Source organism: Rhinolophus sinicus, chromosome 14, assembly GCF_057876585.1.
Source record: "Rhinolophus sinicus isolate RSI-liver-muscle chromosome 14, RSI-T2T, whole genome shotgun sequence".
Lineage (NCBI taxonomy): Eukaryota > Metazoa > Chordata > Mammalia > Chiroptera > Rhinolophidae > Rhinolophus > Rhinolophus sinicus.
In genome coordinates this window covers 52,076,297-52,096,397 of record NC_142514.1, presented here as the reverse complement: position 1 = coordinate 52,096,397, position 20,101 = coordinate 52,076,297, and the positions used below count along the sequence as shown (strand labels likewise).

At 33.6% G+C, this 20,101-nt stretch overlaps 1 protein-coding gene across 3 annotated transcripts; it reads left to right on the top strand.

Moving 5' to 3' along the window:
* Positions 1 to 560: 560 nt before the first annotated feature.
* Positions 561 to 19,716, top strand: ZRANB2 (zinc finger RANBP2-type containing 2). Of its 3 annotated transcripts, none has more exons than XR_002137036.3 (11): positions 561 to 716; positions 3,903 to 3,955; positions 4,063 to 4,171; positions 5,220 to 5,302; positions 10,600 to 10,676; positions 10,948 to 11,082; positions 12,357 to 12,526; positions 14,005 to 14,091; positions 16,009 to 16,167; positions 17,225 to 17,294; positions 17,839 to 17,954. XR_002137036.3 is itself a non-coding variant. In XM_019727749.3 (11 exons), the coding sequence occupies exons 1-10, from the start codon at positions 661 to 663 to the stop codon at positions 17,252 to 17,254; spliced, it is 963 nt and encodes a 320-aa protein (XP_019583308.1). In that variant the 5' UTR covers positions 561 to 660; the 3' UTR covers positions 17,255 to 17,294; positions 17,839 to 19,716. The 3 variants fall into 3 exon arrangements, 2 of the variants coding, with proteins under 2 accessions (XP_019583308.1, XP_019583307.1); XM_019727749.3 differs by having other exon boundaries at positions 17,221 to 17,294; positions 17,839 to 19,716; XM_019727748.3 differs by lacking the exon at positions 17,225 to 17,294 and having other exon boundaries at positions 17,839 to 19,716.
* Positions 19,717 to 20,101: the final 385 nt, after the last annotated feature.

Genomic DNA, 20,101 nt, shown 5'->3' with positions numbered 1-20,101 from the left:
AGGGGATGAAAAAGACAGGTAACTTTAACAATACTGGCAACATCCTAGTTCGAAAATTACTGGTCGGTTCCCATGTGTACACTGCTTATCTGTTACATCTATTTATGTATCAACACAACCTTCTAAAAGGCATCCCGTGTGCATAACGGAAGAACGGAATTTTCAATCCTTTATTAAAATAAGTTCTCCAAAAACTTGAACAGCCCACTGTACCTCAACCCCTAGGCGCAGCCTGTGTGTGCCACCCACGTTTCCAAGCCCCAAACTGAACAGTCACTTCCGCCTCCGGGTGCTTAGCTCCTCCCATCTGAGCTTCGGAAGTACTTTCTTTTCGGGTCCTCCCGCCTGTAGGGGGCTCTCCAGAGCGTCTAATGCCAAGAAGGCCTCCCGCCCGGGGTGCCCCTGCGGCGCCTGTTAGTTTAGCTCGAGAAAATCGTTTGCATTATAACTCTTTCGGCCAGAAAAAACATCGCACAGGCATCTAACTCTGGACAATATCGTTCAAACTCAATCCCGGCCGCGTTCCCTCATTATGAAACCCTGACGTAGTGATAGGTAGGAGTCAGGCGGCGTGGGGACAGCCCCGGAGTGCGGAAAGTCCCCGGCCCGCTTCCTCCGGTGAAGACGTAGTTGCTGGTGACTGTGGTGGCGGCGTTCAAGATGTCGACCAAGAATTTTCGAGTCAGTGACGGTGACTGGATTTGCCCTGACAAAAAGTGAGTTCAGGAAGGATCCCGAATTGGGTCGGGGTTTATCGATGGGAGCTTGAGCAAATCGGTTTGGCATTTTCCCTTTTTACGATCCCTGGTTCCTTAAGCCGGGTCGAGCCGGCGAGTCACTCGCCTACTCCCGGGCGGGAAGGAGGCTCCCAGTCTCCTCCTGAGTAGGTCTTTCGGGAGCCTTTGTTTTGAGTATGTCTCCAGCGTTTTCTCGACATTATGTCTCCAAGAACCTCTTTTTGGAGAGCGAGATGGCCTTCCCTTTGCCCCCACCCCCGCACCGGCCAGGTTTCAGCGATAAGGGAATCTTCCTAGTTGAGGCCAGCTTGGTATTTGAGCTCCCTCACATGACTTTTCCCTCAGAACTTTATCTTGTTCGAGGAAAGCGTTGCTTTTCTCGACTCGTTCTTTTGCTTCTCATGGTTCACCTTGATTTTTTGTTTGTTTTTTATGCAAACTTTACTTCGTACTGTTTGCTTTTTTCCCAAACACGACTCCCTTTGGGAAATTCTGACGTTTCTTGTATTGACCTTTAATTTTCCGCACAAGTATCGACCCTTCCGCCCAGCTAGAGCTGAAAGGCAGGAGGTTTGTGTGTTTACCGTCTAGCCCGGGGGAATGCGTGCAGCAGAGAAGCACGTGTTTGAGTGGCTCAGCTTTTGACGTGGTTGCTGAAGCCAATGTGCTCTATAAATTGTTCCTCAATTTATTGCAGGGTGCTCAGATAGGTGTGCCTATTTGGAAATACATGGACATTACTGTGGACACGAGTTGTCAAAAATAGTGAATACACAACTCATGTTCAAATAAACATTTTGTGCCTGAGTTAGGCACAGATAGCATATAGAGTTTATGGTAGTAAAGAGGGAAAACGGAAGCAAACAAACGTAGGTTTAATTCCAGCCCTATTGATTGTTGACCATGTAACCATACGTACATTATTTAACTTTGCCAAAAAAAAAAAAATGGGATAGAATGGCTTCCTTACAATGAATACAGTGAAATTGTATAGCGTGTGTAGAGCAGTGATATGTAGCAAATACTCCTTGACAGCATTTTTTTTAATGATTATTATTTTTTTAAATTTTTATTGGGGAATATTAGGGAACAGTGCGTTTTTCCAGGACCCATCAGCTCTATGTCAAGTCGTTTTCTGTGTTTTTTTTCAATGTAGTAGTTGGGGGTGGGGGTACAGCGCATTGGCCCATGTGGGAATCGAACTGGCGACCTTGGTGTTAGGAGCACTGCACTTCAACCACTGAGCCAACCGGCCACGCCATTGACAGCTATTGATAGTAGTTTTAGAAAGTTGTCACCTAGTGTCATTAAAGGAGATTAAATCCTTATTTCTCCAGCATTTGCCTTCTGTCCACATTTTAAGCAGTGTAAATGAAACATTGTTGTGGTTTTTTTACGTAATAAATTGTGGTTCTCGATTGTATAAAGATTAAGATAATCTCAAGGATTTCACATTATCGACACTATTGAACAGAACAAAGTGATATGCTGTGAATAGCGTTGTTGTGAATGGTTAGACTATTTTAAAACAAAGGTATTGAACAACTTCTGATTTGTGTTGTTGCTCTCTTGTAAAAGAATGTCCTTTTGACAACCTCATTAATGACACCACACCCAAATATTTGAAGGAGGCCTCTAAGTGCATTTCAACTCAGTCACAAATATGTGAATAGAGTTTTATTTCTACAATCTGTATAAAACCAGAAAATATTATAAGAATGTATTTTCAATGCTTATTTGGGTCAAAAAGTGTATTTTTTTGGGGGGGGGAAACCTAAAAATTTTTTGGAGTGATTTAGTTTACTGGTCATCCCATACTTCATATCTCCATTTCATTCTAGCATAACATCTAAAAAAAAGGAAGCATTCTTTTAAAAATTTAAGCTTTACATGTCATTCAGAGCATGTAACATGCTTTTACTGATACACACATGCACTATTCAGACAATGTTAGTGAACCTGATTTTTTTTTGTTTTTAAGTTTGCTGAATATAAGCATAAAGTGATAGATAGTGTTATTCCATGTGTTGAAGTTATTGGTTATGATTACCTTTTTTTAAAACTAGGTTTCAGAGGTTTAATAACCTAAAAAACTCAGTTTCCTGTTAATTATTGAACCTATTTATGTTTTTAGTCAGTACAACCTATCTTCCTTCTTTTGTTACCATGCTACCTCCTACTTGTAAAAGGTGTTCTATCAAGATCCATGAAACCCTCTCTGATGTATTCATTTTATCCCCATCGGTCCACCCTCAGGATTTTGTATATCTTGTAATACTTAACACATTTTTTGTGTATATCTTAAATTTTACTGGGAGTTATTTTGAGGGTTTTTTTTAACTCCCTGGTGTCTCATCAGTAATTGTTGGAGTCAGATCTCACTTCAGCTTTGCAAGGGGATTTCATATTACAGTTATGCACTGCTTAACGACAGGGATACATTTTGAGAAATGTGTCATTAGACGATTTTTGTCATGCAAATATCATACAGTGAGTGCACTTCCACAAACCTGGGTAGTATAGCCTACTACACACCTAGTCTATATGGTATATAGCTTATTGCTCCTAGGCTACAAGCCTGTACAGCATAGTTACCATACAAAACAACATAAACAGTAACATAGTCATTTATCATTATCGAGTATGTACTATACATAACTGTATGTGCTATACTTTTATATGACTGACAGCACAGTAGGTTTGTTTACACCAGCATCACCACAAACAAGTGAGTAATGCATTGCATTATGAAGTCACTAGGCAATAGGAATTTTTCAGCTCCATTTTAATCTTATGGGACCACTGTCGTGTATGCTGTCAGTCGTTGACCACAACATCATTATGTGGCTCATGACTACAGTGATACATGCTAATATGAGGACATTGAGGCACAGAGATCCTAAGTGACTTCCCAAGATGACATAACTAGAAAGTGAAAGATTGGAGTTCCTTACTTATCCTGCACTTCTGACTTCAAGTCTTATTGTTTTCCACCTAAATTGTGAGGATTTTTTTTTTATGGTTAACATGACTGAGATGGCTTTAGAAGTTCTGAATCTAGTATATAGTGAGGTAGGACACGTCAAGAAGTTGTATATATATAATTTTAAAAATCATGTTGATTTAAAGAAATATCTCTGTAAATATTTTTTACTTTATTTTCAGATGTGGAAATGTAAACTTTGCCAGAAGAACCAGCTGTAATAGATGTGGTCGGGGTAAGCATTTAAGGAAGCTTCTATTAGGAATGTATAGTCCTGTACTCTGTATGTAAATCATTTCATTATTTCCTCTAATTCATAATGAATTATTTTTCTATTTTCAGAGAAAACAACTGAGGCTAAGATGATGAAAGCAGGGGGCACTGAAATAGGAAAGACACTTGCAGAAAAGAGCCGAGGCCTATTTAGTGCTAATGACTGGCAGTGTAAAACGTATGTTTCAAATTATCATCCACTCTTTCTTCCGTAATAATATATTCTAAGCCACTACTTAATATTACCTATTGTTATTAGTCACATTGACCAGCCAAGGTAACTTTAAATCAGAGGTCTGTTGATTGTTATTCTGTATTTGATGTATCAATTGATACATAAGTATCAGTAACTTTTAAATTCTGTTTTTTTAATAGTAATATTAGTTGTTACTATGATGGAGTATGCATACCAGTAAACAAATGATTAAGGTGAGCTACCATCCCCCAAAAAGGAGGGAAATGTATTTAAAAGCACCAAAGCCTCCTTTCTACTACTGAAAAAAATGTTAAAAAACTTTTAGCCTATATTATTAATGTGAAATGCACCACAAAATTAATTTTGCCTGTTTCCAAAGTAATTTTAGAATCATGCATACCATAAATAGTTATTTCTAATTAGATAGGTTTCTTAATATTTTTGATTTTCAAGTTCTGCGTTGATTTTTCTCGCCTTCCACTTTTTCTGTTATGCAGATCAATCAAATTTATATGAAAGAGGACTTGATCAGAAGAGGGTCTTGCATAAATTTCTGATTCTCTAGATCCTAACTTACATTAAAGAATTTTCCAGCAACAGATTAAGACTGGGTTTGGTATGCTGTGGAATTCGGTGCTTGAACTGATTCCTTTAAAAAAAAATTAACTTTATTTGGAGTATATAAACTTACTCTTTGAGATGAATTCAGAGACTGAGAAATTAGAACTTTTCATTTAAAAAGATATTTTTCCCCTAAGACATCAGAATCTCTGTAATTTCTCATAAAATGACAAAGGCACTCTTCATGCCGTATAACTTTTGCTTCTCTACTTGAATAGTTCAGTCGATTAGAATCCACGTTATCTTTTCAGAAAATGTACATTGGGTACGTTTTCTTTGTGTGCAGTATCCTTAGCAAACATTTTTATGGCAGTGATTTCATCCTAGTTTTTATTTTAAAATTCTAGAATGTCTAAAAATTTACTGTTTTTGTAATTATCTACTAATTTGATATTTTTAACTTCTGAAGTTGCAGTAATGTGAATTGGGCCAGAAGATCAGAGTGTAACATGTGTAATACTCCAAAGTATGCTAAGTTAGAAGAAAGAACGGGTAAGATACAAACACATTCTAACTAAATGATTTTAAAAGGACTAAAACTTGAATTGACAGTTATATCACCGTCTCATAAGAACACAGTGATTGAGGATTCTGTCTGTTCTGCCTTTATGATTTCGACCTTGATTCCCCCCTTATAACTCAAAAAAAAATCATCTTTTGTTTTATTTCATAATTTATGAAGTACTTCATTAGGAAGCCCTCTCCTAATGGTGACATTAGGATACTTAAAGAAATGCTTTATTCCCCTCTATTCCCCCGCACTGATCTAGATGTTTGTTATTAGCAATGATAGAGTAATACCACTTTTTCATTTATTTCATATCCTAGTATGAAAAAAATATAAAATAAAAAACTGAAGCACCTTTTAAAGTATTCATCTAAAACTTAGGCAGTAATTCTCAAACATGGCTATGCATTAGAGTCATTTGAGAAACTTTTTAAAAATCTAGATTATTCCAAAATAGCTATTGAACCTCTTTGGGGGTGGGTCCCCAAAATCTGCAGGTGATTCGGATAGTTTGGTAACAATTGACCTATACAATAGCTTACTATTGGTTCTGTTGTCAGGGGTGAGATGAAAATATTTATGTAGTAGATTATGGTTTTCCCATTTTCAATAATTAGCCCAACCACATTACCAGTATACTTCAAATCTGATTTTATCATTCAACGATTCATACATCATACAATCAAAGGCTTTTTTCTATATTTTGTCACCTTGTCAGACCTAGACTTGGTAAACTACTTCCCTGGTTTCCTTTTTTTACCCCCTCCTTGACTTTAGACCACTTCCACTGTCTGGTTTCTGGGGATAAGAGACTAAAGAGTCTTTTGGACCGAGCCCTTCCAGAGGTACAAAACAGATTCTACTTTAATCCGCCCCCCTCCCAACTACCTTTGTTGAAATTTTTTACTTTGTATTCTCACATGTGAGAACATTGTAGCCTAATGTCCCAGATATTTTTTTTTTCAATCCTCAAATCCTACCACATTCTTCTCATTCTCAGGAAGTGCTCTTACCTTTGTACTCATTGGATAGATTAAAGCTTTCTAATAAGGGTCGACATTTTTTACCGTTCCTCACCTCTTTAAGGTATACATTTTCTCCCTTTTTTAAACTTTTTTCCCCTACACCTCTGGTTGTTTATTGTCTCCTTTTTAGTTTCATCCTCCTCTGCCCGGCCACAGAATGTTGGAGTTCAAGATTCAATCCCCAACCTCTCTTTCTTTGCTCTTTTTTTTCCTAGGCATCTTCTGAGCCCTAACTTTAAGTAACTATCAGCAGACCATGATGCCAAATTCATGTCTTCAGCTCAGACTTCTTTGAGTTTGAGCCATATTTCCAGCTGCCTATTCACTGTCGCCATAAATGTCAAACTCATTATATCCCAACTGAATTCATGATTTTCCTCCAGTACCTGTCCGTCTCCTGGTGACCTCTTTCTCATGATTAGTACCACTTACCACATGCTTGTTATGTAAGCCAGAAACCTAGGTGTTCTTCATAATAACTCCTCCATCTGTTCTGACAAGTTTTCCATCACTATCCTAGGCAGAGATACCACTTTATCTTGTCTTGGAAAAATAGCTGCCTACTTGGTTGCCTTCTTGGTATCTGTATACGTTCCACTCTTGCCCAATTACAGCCAGAGGTTTTTCGTTTTGTTTTTTTCCAAACTAAAAACTCCCATTTGTTTAAAACCATTATGACTGCTTTTAGGATGAAGTCCAAAATCATTAGCAGGTCTGAAAATTATAATTCCCAAAAGCATTTTATCTGTTACCTTGTCTTTGACCTGTTTTGTGATGACTCCTTTAAAGTTTCACTGTCTCACAAGATCTATAGTCTTAAGAACTGAAACGTTCAAAGTTTGTTTGATACCTTCTCACTTTACTCATCTTTTTTCGATCATTTGGTGTCTTGACCCTTTCCTACTTCCCAAGTAGTTGTCTTTGCTGGTTGAAGGTGTGAACTAACTTACACTTGCACTCTCCAGTTTCTCTTTACTATTTGTAATAACAAAGTCCAAAGTTCAGGGGAGAATTTCCTAAGCATGGGGCAGGCTGTGAATAAAAGAAAACTTGATGTACTGCTTCTGTAAGAGTGCTCTTTTCTCCTACATAATTCCATCAAATGGTTGTACAATAATTTACTTAACTATTTCATTATTTTTTTGAATTTTTGGGTCATTTTTTCTTTTTCTATTTTTTTTTTTTTAATCATTCAGGATAACTGGAGTAGAAACAATCTTAATACATTGTGATTTTTATTCTTTTCAACTATTTACTTAGGATAGCTTCTCAGAAGTTGGATTAATTAACTGTTCAAAATATAGAATCACAGAATTTTCAAGTCAGTATCTTAGTTCTTTGAAGTACATGTTATATTCATTCTCTTTTCTCTTAATTTCCATTGTCACAGCCCTAATTCGGGCCTGATATAAATCTGTGTTTGGTGCTTTACTGGCTATTGCTCACATTTTTACATTTTACTTTGAGACAGATTTAAAAATGTTATTTTTGTTATAACAGAGGTTTTTGATTGCTTATTTCATCAAAACTGTATTTTAAAGCCTTTTTTAAAAAAAAAGCTCAAATTTTTAAAGTGGTACCAGAATTGTTTTCTGTATTCATTCATTGAAGAAATAATTTATAGGCCATTGTGCAAGATGTTGGGAATTTGGGTGAGTAAAAGCAAACATGTTAGAACTAAAGATTAATGAAGTCCTTTTTGAGAAACACTGTTTTTTGAAAAAGCAATGTTTAAGCTAAGAAGAGAAGATGAGTTACCAAAGTAACAAGTTGAAAGATCCTTCCAAGCTAGGGCAAACAGCTGTGCGAAGGTCCCAGAGACTTGAAAGAATTTAGTGTATTGGAAAAACTCCTAGTTGGCACCAGAAAACTCTTCAGATATAGGTAAAAGCCATGTAAATCATGGTAAGGAGTATTTCATTCTAAATTTAATGTGAAGGATCGGAAGGATTTTTAACAAGGGAGTGACACCTCTAATTTTCGTTAAATATTGCTGGTTTGTAGAAGAATTGGGGTGGTGGGTGGCAAGAGTAAAAGCAAGAAGACTGATTTTTACAATATTACCTGAAGAGCTTCAAACCAATGGAATGAAGCAAACACATGCAGTTCATGCCAGTGATTCCTCTTATTCTTCAGTGGAAATGATATGTTTACGTTTTTTCATGATCAAGACCTACTATAGTTTCCATGTATGGGAGAAGAATTCTTCATGAGGTAGATTTGTTTTACGGGTTCACACAGCATGCCTTAAATCTCTTTGTTCAGTCAACAGGTTATTTAGGTTTTTTTCTATGACCTGTATGAGAACATGAAAATAGCTTTGTATTTGCTGTGATACTCATTTTAAAGTAATGTTACTTATGCAAAGTAACCTACATGAGTTACAGTTCACTTTCTAAATCTTGGCTATAGTTTATTCTATAGCCCTCCCTATTTGCCATATCATTTTTCAGCTATGGATTACTAAACGTGAACAGAGATCTATTAACCCTACCTATTGATTTTAAATAGAGTTGTTTTAAATTTTCCATTTGTTTCCATATATAAACAGTTTAGTTTATCAGGAATTTTTCTGTACGGCTAGACTAAAGACAGTTGTGCTTTTGCATCGTATTTGTTTGATTTGCTTTTTAGTTTTTCCTATGTGGATTATTTTCCATATAGATGCCATGGATTTTTTTTTTTTTTCACCTACTTCTAAATATTTTGAAGTTTAGATTTTTATTATTAGTAATCTCTTGGAATTTGTTGTTTATGAAACTATTCATACCTTAATCAGCATGTACTGATAAAATGTTAAATATATCTAAAGATAAGATTAACTATGTTGTCGAATATAACTTTCACTGTGTTTGTAATCCAGAATTAATACGGAATATGAGCTGTTTTCTTGAGGTGAACATAATCCAGTTGTACTTGTTTCTGTCTTTTTATATTTGATACTATGAAAAACTAGAGCCAAAGTTTTAGTAAGAAAAAGTTGTTAATGGTATTTAATATACTTTTTACTCATGGACAGAAGCAAAAGGAAAATAAATTTCAATTGGAGTGCGTGTTGTCTCAGAAACAAAGGAGGACGAAAGCAATGATAAGCAAATATTTCAAAGATAAACACTGATACATTGCAGTTTTCACTGGTACAATGTATAACGAAGAAAAGAAAGGATGTTATATTGTGATTTTTCTTTTAAGGGAAATACGTTACACTGTTTTGTTGGGACTCTTATAGCCTTTCTTCTATTTGTGGCTCTTATGAAATTATAAAAGAGTAATGATCAATTTTTTAACGCTCATGTTGACCAATTTAAAGTCCCAAATCCTAATTACAAATATTTGTTTGTTTACATATTGATTTAACATTTTGCTGGTTCATAAAATCCTTAAATTTGGTAATCAGCTGCTCTTGTGCTGGTAGTGCTCTGGAATATGAGAAGTAGTTTGTGTTACTCTTGACCACATACCTCTCAATTGTTTTTTAATGGGAGATTTATTCAGATAGTCTCATGTCATTTTCTCTAAAATTAACTGATATTCTTATTCCAACTCTGTTAAGCCTATGTTAGAGACTTATCTGTTTAATTGTAGATGATAATTGTGAAATCAAAGAATAATGGCTTACTGATCCTAATTTTTAATCGAATACTTTCAGTTTAAAAGTTAACTTGCTACTTCAGGGACCCTTCAGTGACTTTTTACCTGTGTATTAAAAACAATTGCATTAAAATCACTTTGGATGTCCTTTATCATGTCATTATATTTGCCTGTATAATTAGGAATTTTCCAAACTCTAGCTGCATTTTAGCCCAGAAAAATTTCAACATAGCAAAATCCCAGACTACCTGCAATTAGTAAATAGTGAGATTTGATTCTTGGTTCTTGGTGAGCCCACTTTTCCCAGAAGAATTATGATAAACTACAGAGGAAGGTCCTTTTAAAACTTGGTTGTAACAGAGATTTGAGGATATTTTTTTTCCCACTATGGAGCCCTATACATGGTCTACATCTTTGCCTAAGGACATTTTGAAATTGAGAAGAGCTTGAAATGTAGCTACAGGACTTTTCCAGTAAAGTATCTCACTTTGAGACTGTCTCTGTAGTGATTTGTTATATGCTTTTTAAAAGACTAGTAATTTATTATATACATAGGCAAATGCTATTGGTAAGATCTTCTTTATAGCTTGGAGGTAATTTTGAGATGTCTTTTGTTATTTTAATGAATTGTTACAGGATAATAATTTATGCCCTCCCTTTTGTAGGATATGGTGGTGGTTTTAATGAAAGAGAAAATGTCGAATACATAGAAAGAGAAGAATCTGATGGTGAATATGATGAGGTAAGCTATACATTAATGTTCAAGGTGAATGCAAATTAGAAAACCATGTTAGAAAATACCTTAAGTGCAAAGGAAAAATGTTAAATGCATTTTTTATAAGTACACTTTGAGTCTTACAAAAACTTAGTATTTTGTAGGAAATCATAATTGACTATATAATTGACACAATAGATTTAAAATACATCGATTTATATGCATTAGAGTAATTTCTTAGGAAAAAAGTGTTAACACATTTTCAGTTGATAGAAATACTGTGAAACTTTTTCTCTAGTTTGGACGTAAAAAGAAAAAATACAGAGGGAAGGCAGTTGGTCCAGCATCTATTTTAAAGGAAGTTGAAGATAAAGAATCTGAGGGAGAAGAAGAGGATGAGGATGAAGATCTTTCTAAATATAAATTGGATGAGGTAAATGATTTCCTTGTCCTATTTATTTCCCCTTTGTCTTATTTGAGTTATGGCATAACTTGAATGTTTTTGACAATCTTTGATGAATGGTGAAGATATGTTCTGGTATGTGCTCATTTGTTCTCACAGAGGTTCTGAGCTTCCAGTCTGCCAAGCACACTATTTTGGCTCTGGAGATAAAATGACTGAGACAAACATCCTTATTTTAATGGAACTTAAATAAAACAGCAAATGAAGGTTGCCTAAGTAGGAAACAAGTTAGCAGCATTCAGAAAATCATGCATAGGCTAGTGTGGGTAGAGCGGAAGGCAGAATGTAATGAGGGAAGCAGGGACCACATTGGGACTGGTGATGTTTGTTCTGTTGGCCTGAGTGTGAAGTTTTGTGGTTGGATGTATAGATCCAGATTAAGGGCATTTTGTAGTGTAATCATATGAGGGCCTTGAATGCAACTAAACAAATCAATGTGGAATAATTTTTAAAGTTTTAAAGAAACAGATAAGGTGTATTTATCTGACCTGTGTTTCAGAGTGATGACTGTCAATATACATTTGACCCTTGAATAACATGGGTTTGAGCTTCGCAGGTCCACTTATACGCGGGTTTTGTTTTCAGTAAATATTGTAAATGTATTTTCTTTAATAACATTTTCTTTTTTCTGGTTTATTGTAAGAATACAGTATATAATGCATATGAATATATATATAATACATATAGCATACACAATATGTGTTAATTGACTGCTTTTGGTCAACAGTAGGCTATTGGTTAAGTTTTGGGGGAGTCAAGTTATGTGTGGATTTTCGACTGCATGGCATCGGCACCTCTAACTGCTGTGTTGTTCTAGAGCCAACTTGAACATTGAGTTATTGGGGAGGCAGAATGGATTTCCTGTAATAGAGAGATGACCTAAAAGGTTACTGTAATATAGTAGAGAAAAAATGAAGTACTAAGGGAGGTAGATTCAAGGACTTTTATGGGAATAAAATTGAAAATTCTTGACAGCTTATTTGGTAATACATTGTGACAAAAAAAGAGGAAAGAAATATGACTTCTAAGTTTACTTTGAAATATTTGAGATAGTGGTCATATCTGTTTATCTGAGATGCATTATGTAATAGGAAGATTTCTGGATTGAGAATTTGCTGAGATATTAGTGAAGTGATATATATCCACATGGAGATGTCCAGTATATAGAACTTCATCATTCCTAGTATTAATAGATAACATTAATATCTAAATGTCAAATATAATTGAATCTGAATTTTTGTTAGGATGAGGATGAAGATGATGCTGATCTCTCAAAATATAATCTTGATGCCAGTGAAGAAGAAGATAGTAATAAAAAGAAATCTAACAGACGAAGTCGCTCAAAGTCTCGATCTTCACATTCACGATCTTCATCACGCTCATCCTCCCCCTCAAGTTCAAGGTCTAGGTCCAGGTAAACGGGTACAGGTCAAGGGTAACACCAGTCAAAATGTCAGTATCTAACTTCTTTATTTATAAATTTTGTTTTTCTTGACTGAATAAACTTTCCTTTTATTTTAGAGATTTCATTCAAATCACTTTTTTAAATATAATTTTTTCCTTAGGGCCATGAAGTTATAGTCCAGTATTTTCAGAAATGCAAATCTTAATATGAAACTTTCTTAATCCATTTTGTCACCAGGCCTTTTATTAAAATACTTTAAAAATGTAATTAAATCATTGTATATAGTAATATTATCTAAATAGGTTACATTTAGAAAACTTTAAGTAAAAGGAATTTATGTTTGCACTGTTAAAGGCTAGTATAAAAATTTTCTAGGCATTAATTATTGCTTATTACACAATGCTGTGATGATTTACTTTGGTATAGGTATTCTGGATAAAGGAGAAAATTCAGCCATATAAGTTCTATTGGCTTAATTTCTCATAGTTTTGTAATGTTCAGAAATATATCAGGATTCAATTGGTGGTGTACTTGAATATCATTTCCTTAGTAATGTAAAATTTTAATAAATATTTGCTGGTTGTGTAGTCAACAATAAAAATAAAATTTTAGGCGAGAAAAAGTAGTACCTTATAAAAATAGTGTTCCTTAAGGAATTCTTCATAGATAACTGAAGCAATGGTCAATGAATTTCAATGGTGCTTAAGAAAAAATATTAGCTAACTGAGTGCTTAACAGTTAGTTAATTGTTAATTGAGCACTGTAAAACCTGAAAACAAAAGAGTGGTTATAAAGATAGTAATTTTAAGACTAAAATGTAATAATCTTGCTAAAGGTTGTTATTTTAGGGACAAATTAAAGGTGTTAGATTAATAAATGAATTTTATTTCATTTGTGATTATTGAAATTTAAATGGGACCTATCTCCCCTTTTGTCATTTTTCAATAATATAATTACCTAAAACAATATGATTGTTAATGTATTGTTCCTTTAAGTCTCTAACCTATAAGTAGACAGAAAAATAGGAGTTAGTCAACATTTAAAGCTTCACACTAGCTAGTGACTGAGGAAGTAGAAGGGATTTTATAAGAGAAATTGATAGAGATATTTCAGAGAAGTTAAATATAAACTGCAACATTCATAATTCCTGGATGTGTAAATCCTGGGTCACTTTTCAATATTATTTATGAACATAAAGTATTCAGTGTTAATAAAATGATAGTACTGAGTGTTTTTATTTATACAACACTGTTAGAGTAATTTTGTCAATCTTGGAAAGTAACAGTTGATTATTTTCAAAAGTTATCTATTACCTTAAGTTCTGGCATAAATATCAAAACAGAAAGTTTATTGTGTTTTGAAAATATATCAAGTAGTTATCTTTTCATGTGAAAATTAATTCTAATGTGTATCTTTCTTTCAGTGTTCATATCACAAAGCTCAGTTAAGGGGTGTTGGGAAAAAAAAATCCTTCCCTGTTGTTCCAGGTCCCGTTCAAGAAGTTCTTCCAGTTCGCAGTCAAGATCTCGTTCCAGTTCCAGAGAACGTTCGAGATCTCGTGGGTCGAAATCAAGGTGAATGAGGTAGCATCTCTCTGTAAAGCAGAGAGAAAAAAATATTTAAAGGCTGCAGAAGGCGTTGCTGCTTTTTTTCCCCTCTTATTTTGCTTCTACTTGTCAATTTTATTTTAGCATTAGAAAACTAATGCACTTGCCTCAGCTTAATTTTCTCACCATGAGATGTTTCCATTGCCAGCAGTGTGCCAAGACATTCCCATGATTGAATTAAGGTGGTTATTGCATTATGCAAGGTTTGTTATTTTTGTGCTAAAATGTGATGAAGTAGAAAGATGGAGCCAAGCCTTCACCAAATCTCTCATACATTAATGTTTACAGTAGTAGTTCAGATAAAATTAGAGCTATGCAAATAAAAAGAAAATATTTACTCCCATTTTTAAAAGGAAAAATAACCTTGCCTCAAAATAGATTTTGTTTGGCAAGGCAAATGTTGCAGCATTTTCAGAAACAATTTTGTCATTTATATTAGATAAAATTTCCGGAGGGTCTTAAACATATTTCTACTTCTCTGTAATATTGCGTAGAATATTATAAACAATATGTGTGGAAGAGACATTCCTCTTAATTCCACAGACTAAATCAAGAAGTATGGTTGGTTAGTGTAGGTGGAATGTGATCTTAAGTAACATTGTTAACTTCAGGGTGCATTTAGTCAGAAATACAGAGGGAAAAATAATTGGTAGAAAAGCACATGAGACACTAGTTTTTTCTAAACTTAGTCAAAATATGCTGCCTTTTTCTTTAAGTTAATTTATTGATCTATTAAAGGCATCTAACATGAATAAGAAAAACGTCTACAATTCTTCTCATGTAGAACTTTGAAGTTTAGTTGTAGGTGTTTTGGTAAAAGTAATTGCTTAAAGCTTATTAGAGCCAAATTTGTAGCATTAGAAATCAACTGCAATGTAACAACATTAAGGAGAAAAGAATGATATGCACACTTGCATTAAGCCAATGCAGAGAGAAAATGAGTTTATTGTTGTCATGATGATGATGTATTATCAATGTTTTAGTCCTGTTAGTGCTCCTTAGGTGAAGATTCTTAAGTTTAGTACCCTTTTTGAAGCACTATAATTAAGGTTTCCAGAACAACCTTCATATTCTTTCCAAACATTTTTTCATTGCTTATAACTTTCCAAAGAATTCTCCTTTTGGGCTTTCTGAGTTTATCTTAAGCCCAAAGGTGAATTTTTTGGGAAGTTTGAGCTAAATTACTTCAACCAAAATACGTAAATGAAGAAAAAAAATTTGTAAACATTTTCACGTTTACCTCTACCTCTAAAACATGTGAATGTCAACACTTCATACTTCATGAATAGTGGTCCTTCATAAAAATAAATATTGTTACTATAAATCAAGTTTCAAAATTACTCATTTTATTTTTCTTTGAATATTTAGCAATTTAGTAGTTACTGTTCTTTATCATTCCAGTCCCCTATCCCTGTTTTTTCTGTAGCAACTTAGTAAGTTTTGTAATTCCATAAGGAATCGTTTGTTTTTCTTGGGAAGTTGTATATAGGATACTTATTTTTTCTCCAAATGGAAGGATATATTTTCTAGACATAAATTTGTATAAATGTAGTTACCTGTTGGTTTGCCTATTTATGTATACTTTAAAATGAAAGCTTTAAGTTTAAAAAAAAAATTAGAATTCTATTTTAATGTATTAAGCTGGTTTTTAAGTGATGAACACTTAGAATTTTAAAAAGAGATGAAATTAAAGTAAAAGTAAGTGTATTTAAATAGAATTGTTTTCATGGTTGAACCAGAAGTCATCTGTTGAGTAAATAGTAAGTATTTCTTCTTATAAATTTTTAAGTTATAAATCCTGTTTATTTTTGGAGCTGTTAACTAAATGATCTGCCTCGTTTCTTCTTGTAATGAAATGTTTGATTTGTTTCTCAATCAATGAAGATCCAGCTCCAGATCCCACAGGGGCTCTTCTTCCCCACGAAAAAGATCTTATTCAAGTTCATCATCTTCTCCTGAGAGGAACAGAAAGAGAAGTCGTTCTAGATCTTCTTCATCTGGTGATCGAAAAAAAAGACGAACAAGATCACGGTCACCCGAAAGGTTTGGGTTTCTGTAGAAATAAGAATGGGTGTTCCTAAGTGTGTTTAATAAATTAAACTTCCTAGTCAAGGATTAGATTTTCGTAATCTTTATTCTAATTTTAAATTATGCTTTTCAACTTTGAAGTTCAGAAAACAGTAATGACTTTGTTTATCCTGTATGCTTTGATCAGGTTATTTAGAACAGTTGTAGCTCAAACCACTCTTCCACTATCTGTTCATTTTATTATTTAAATAATATATTCATATATAATTATAGCCAACTCTCGGTTATTTCTGTCTTTTAAGATTTTAATTCAGAAGCTGTATATTGAAGTAATTTAGAAGTTGATTTTTATATGTATTAATTTATGCTATAGATTTTACATTAAATATTAGGAATCAGGATTCTAGGACCTCTAATAAAAATAACTATTCTAGATTATTGGAAATCTGTCATTTAAATATGTATAAATGCATTTTCACAGCAAATTGTTTCATTCCCTTTCTAAGGCAGTTGTTCTTATAGCTAATACATTTTTTCGTCTTACAGTACAAATCCCTTCTTTTTTTCTTTTTGAGAAAGACCTTTAGTAGATTACGTTACCTGTATTGACATTTTTAAATTTGGAGAGCATGTCATCTGTCAGCCTTTTGTATAGCAGGCTAATTAATTACTTAGTTTCATTAACTTTCTCTTGATTCTCAGTGTCTAATTGCATAGTCAGTTTAATGGTTTCCTTTGTAATTTTGGCAGATATCTTTTCAGCTTGTGAAAGTAAGGATTAGGTGAAGTCTGATTATTGCCGCCTTCAGTGGTAGTACGATTAACTCACGATTCTTACTTGTATGGAATGATTAGTTTTGCTTCTTCATATTTTGAAGTTTAGCTGTTAAGGTTACACACAACTAGTCTTGTTTCTCTGCATTTTTTTTGTAAGAAAATTACTCCATATATGAGCGAAATTCATTTTGTTGCTTTCTTACCACTTCTACAAATTTTTATCTTAGCCACATAAAATCCCCCTAGTTTGTTGTCATCTAAACTTAATGAACATGTTCTCTATTCCATAAGCCAGGTGATTGGTGAAAACACTAAACAACCCTGAGCCCAGGGCCAACCCCTCGGAACACCACTACTTTACCCAGGTTGATATATTGACTTATTCATATTAGCTGCATGAATATAACCCTAATAACTAATTGTGCAATCATCTTGTGAGACCTAGATTTCCAAAATGTAATTATTTATGAATATATATTCTCATACACAGAAGCCTTGCTGTATCTGTTTTACATACAGACTTACCACACTATTTACAGTGTTACCAGAGATTGTTTTAGTCACATTTTCATTACCAAGTTTATATGCCTTTGTTGTATATTACCTGTAATTTGATGCATTTTTGCAAGGCTTTTCTTCATTACCTTAAATAATTGAGAGGTGGCTATATCTTGAAATGAGGTATTTTTTTAATTATAGTGAATTTTAAATGATATTATTACTGGGCTCACATCCAAGGTCTACACACTAGTTAATTTTGTGTGTCTAAGTTTGTGTCTTAGACTTTAATTATTTATTTTGCCAGTATAATGTGGTTTAATTTTTTATATTCTCAAAAGTCTGATGAATGAATGCTGACACCCAGCTCCAGCTTACTAGACTATCTGCTTTCTCCGTTATGTCTTACAGGCACCACAGGTCATCTTCTGGATCATCTCATTCTGGTTCCCGTTCAAGTTCAAAAAAGAAATAATGTATTAAAATTTACATCTTAAAAAAAAATCCAGTACAGTGCATGAAGCATATTTTTTAAGAAGTTGGTGTCTTACTTGGTCAAAAGTGCTAAATCTGCTAGTAGAGGTGCATGCCTTTCATTGCTTTTCAGAACAATATAGCTGTGTTTATTTGTGAAATTAAAGGTAAATAGTATTTTAAGCCATAATGTCCCAAAATTAGATGCTCTGTCATTCTTTATTTACCACCATTTGCTTCATTTAAAACCATCTGCACTATAACAAAGTACTTTGTTTTCTAATTTGAACTCTTGTTTTCTCATTTCCAAATATGAACTGTTTATTGACGTAAGACAGGATTACCTAGGCTTGCCTGAACTCTGGCATGGAGGCAAGACTGTTGGTAAAGTAATTGGAAATAGTCTATGTTAATCTGAGAAAAGGAGTCAACCTGTTTATGTTAACCTAAGTGATTCTTACCAGAAAAAGTTGGAACTAGTTGTAAAACAGAAATTTCTTTATTTTGAAGTTCCCTATGCTAAGGGTGCCTTAGAATCATTGCCTTTCTTTTATTGACTTTTACTTTTTGCACCACCACATTTAATGCAGAAAAATCTTGTGAATTGTAGAAGGAGAAAGGTGTTACTCATTGCTCCCTTTCTGAGACATAATTTTGGGTAAAAATATCTAACAGTCCATTTCTTCTCTGTTGTTTCGGCTGTCTGATGAGAAAAACATCTTATTTCAAAATGTTTATTTTAATATTTTAAGAAGCTTTGTGTGATAATCCTTTAAAAATCCAGTTATCACATATGATAGGATAGACAAAACTCAATCATAGTTAATGAAGAGCAAATTGAAGAAAGCTTCTGAAGCATATTTCTCTTTGGGTGAAAGACCAAGAGAAACATTGTGAATTTAAGCGAACATTTGCCATGAGATGTTTAACTTTAAACACACTGCATAAAATTCTCTTCTGAGTAACAAATGAATGCTTATTTCTGTATGACATAAGCAGGAATAATTGTTTCTATTCACTTGAACTTACTTAATGGCTTAAAATACTTTTTAAGAGTTTGTTTTATTTCTCAAAATTAAAACCTGGTCATTGAGCTTTATTATGTCGTCTTGTTTAAAAACAAAAAGGTTTCTCTTAACAGTATCTTCAGTGACAATGCAAGGTAAGTATATTAAAGGGAAATCAACAGTTGTGCTTGGGACTTTTTGTTATGGGGATCGGTACCCATTTTTTCTTGTTCTGTTTTTTTCCCTTAACATTTAATGTCTTCTGCAGTTAAAAATTGAAATGTTCTAAGGTATTTTGTAGACAGACCAAACAAAATTATATTTGTTTTTTTATTTTAAAAGAAGAGGTTTTTCTCTTCAACTGATCTAAAGATGAAAGCAAAATATCTTACGTAGAAATATTTTGATAACATTTTACAATGATCTTGCCCCTTGTTTTTTATGTCTTAATTTTCTTTGCTACGTTTACTGTAGTTTGCACAAGAATTTTTCTCTCTTGTAATTGTGCCTCAGACTTCTTGAAAGTCCACCTTCTAAATTGCCCAGATCTTCTAGATTCTCCATGTTACTGTTGGTTTATTCTTGTGCTTTCTGTATTTAAAACTTTGGCTGTACTAAGCAAAAGCAAGATTATAAATTTAGCTAATAGTTTACAGACAGTTCAGATGATTATGATTTCATTTGGTTTAACTAAACTGTACTAGTTCATTTCATAAGGAAATGATGCTGTAGACAAATGTAAATAAAGCTTGTGAGTCAAGCATCAAGTGGTGTTTGTTAGAAATAAATAAGAATTTTTAAGCTCTGATTTAGTATTCATTTTTTAAGCTATTTAGTCTTTGTTACTTTTCATTGTATTTTAAAATTCTTTATGTTCGCTTACCCATTATGTGTCATCTTGTTTTTATATATTAGTGCTGGTTTAAAACAGTACAAAGAGTAGTCACTGTAACATTGGGTGTTGAACATTTTTATGACTTTTTTTTTTAATGTAGAGTACCCAAATTAGTTTAATACTTTCTACCAGAACACTGCATACCTTATTTCATAGCACGCGGTAGTGTGCTTCCTGAATTACTCTTAAAACTGTCACTTCATAGATAGTTCTCAACAACTCTCTATTCTAACTGCTAAGTTTTCTTAAGTTTCTGTTTGGAATCCTTTCATCTGAACAATATTAAATGGTATCTGTT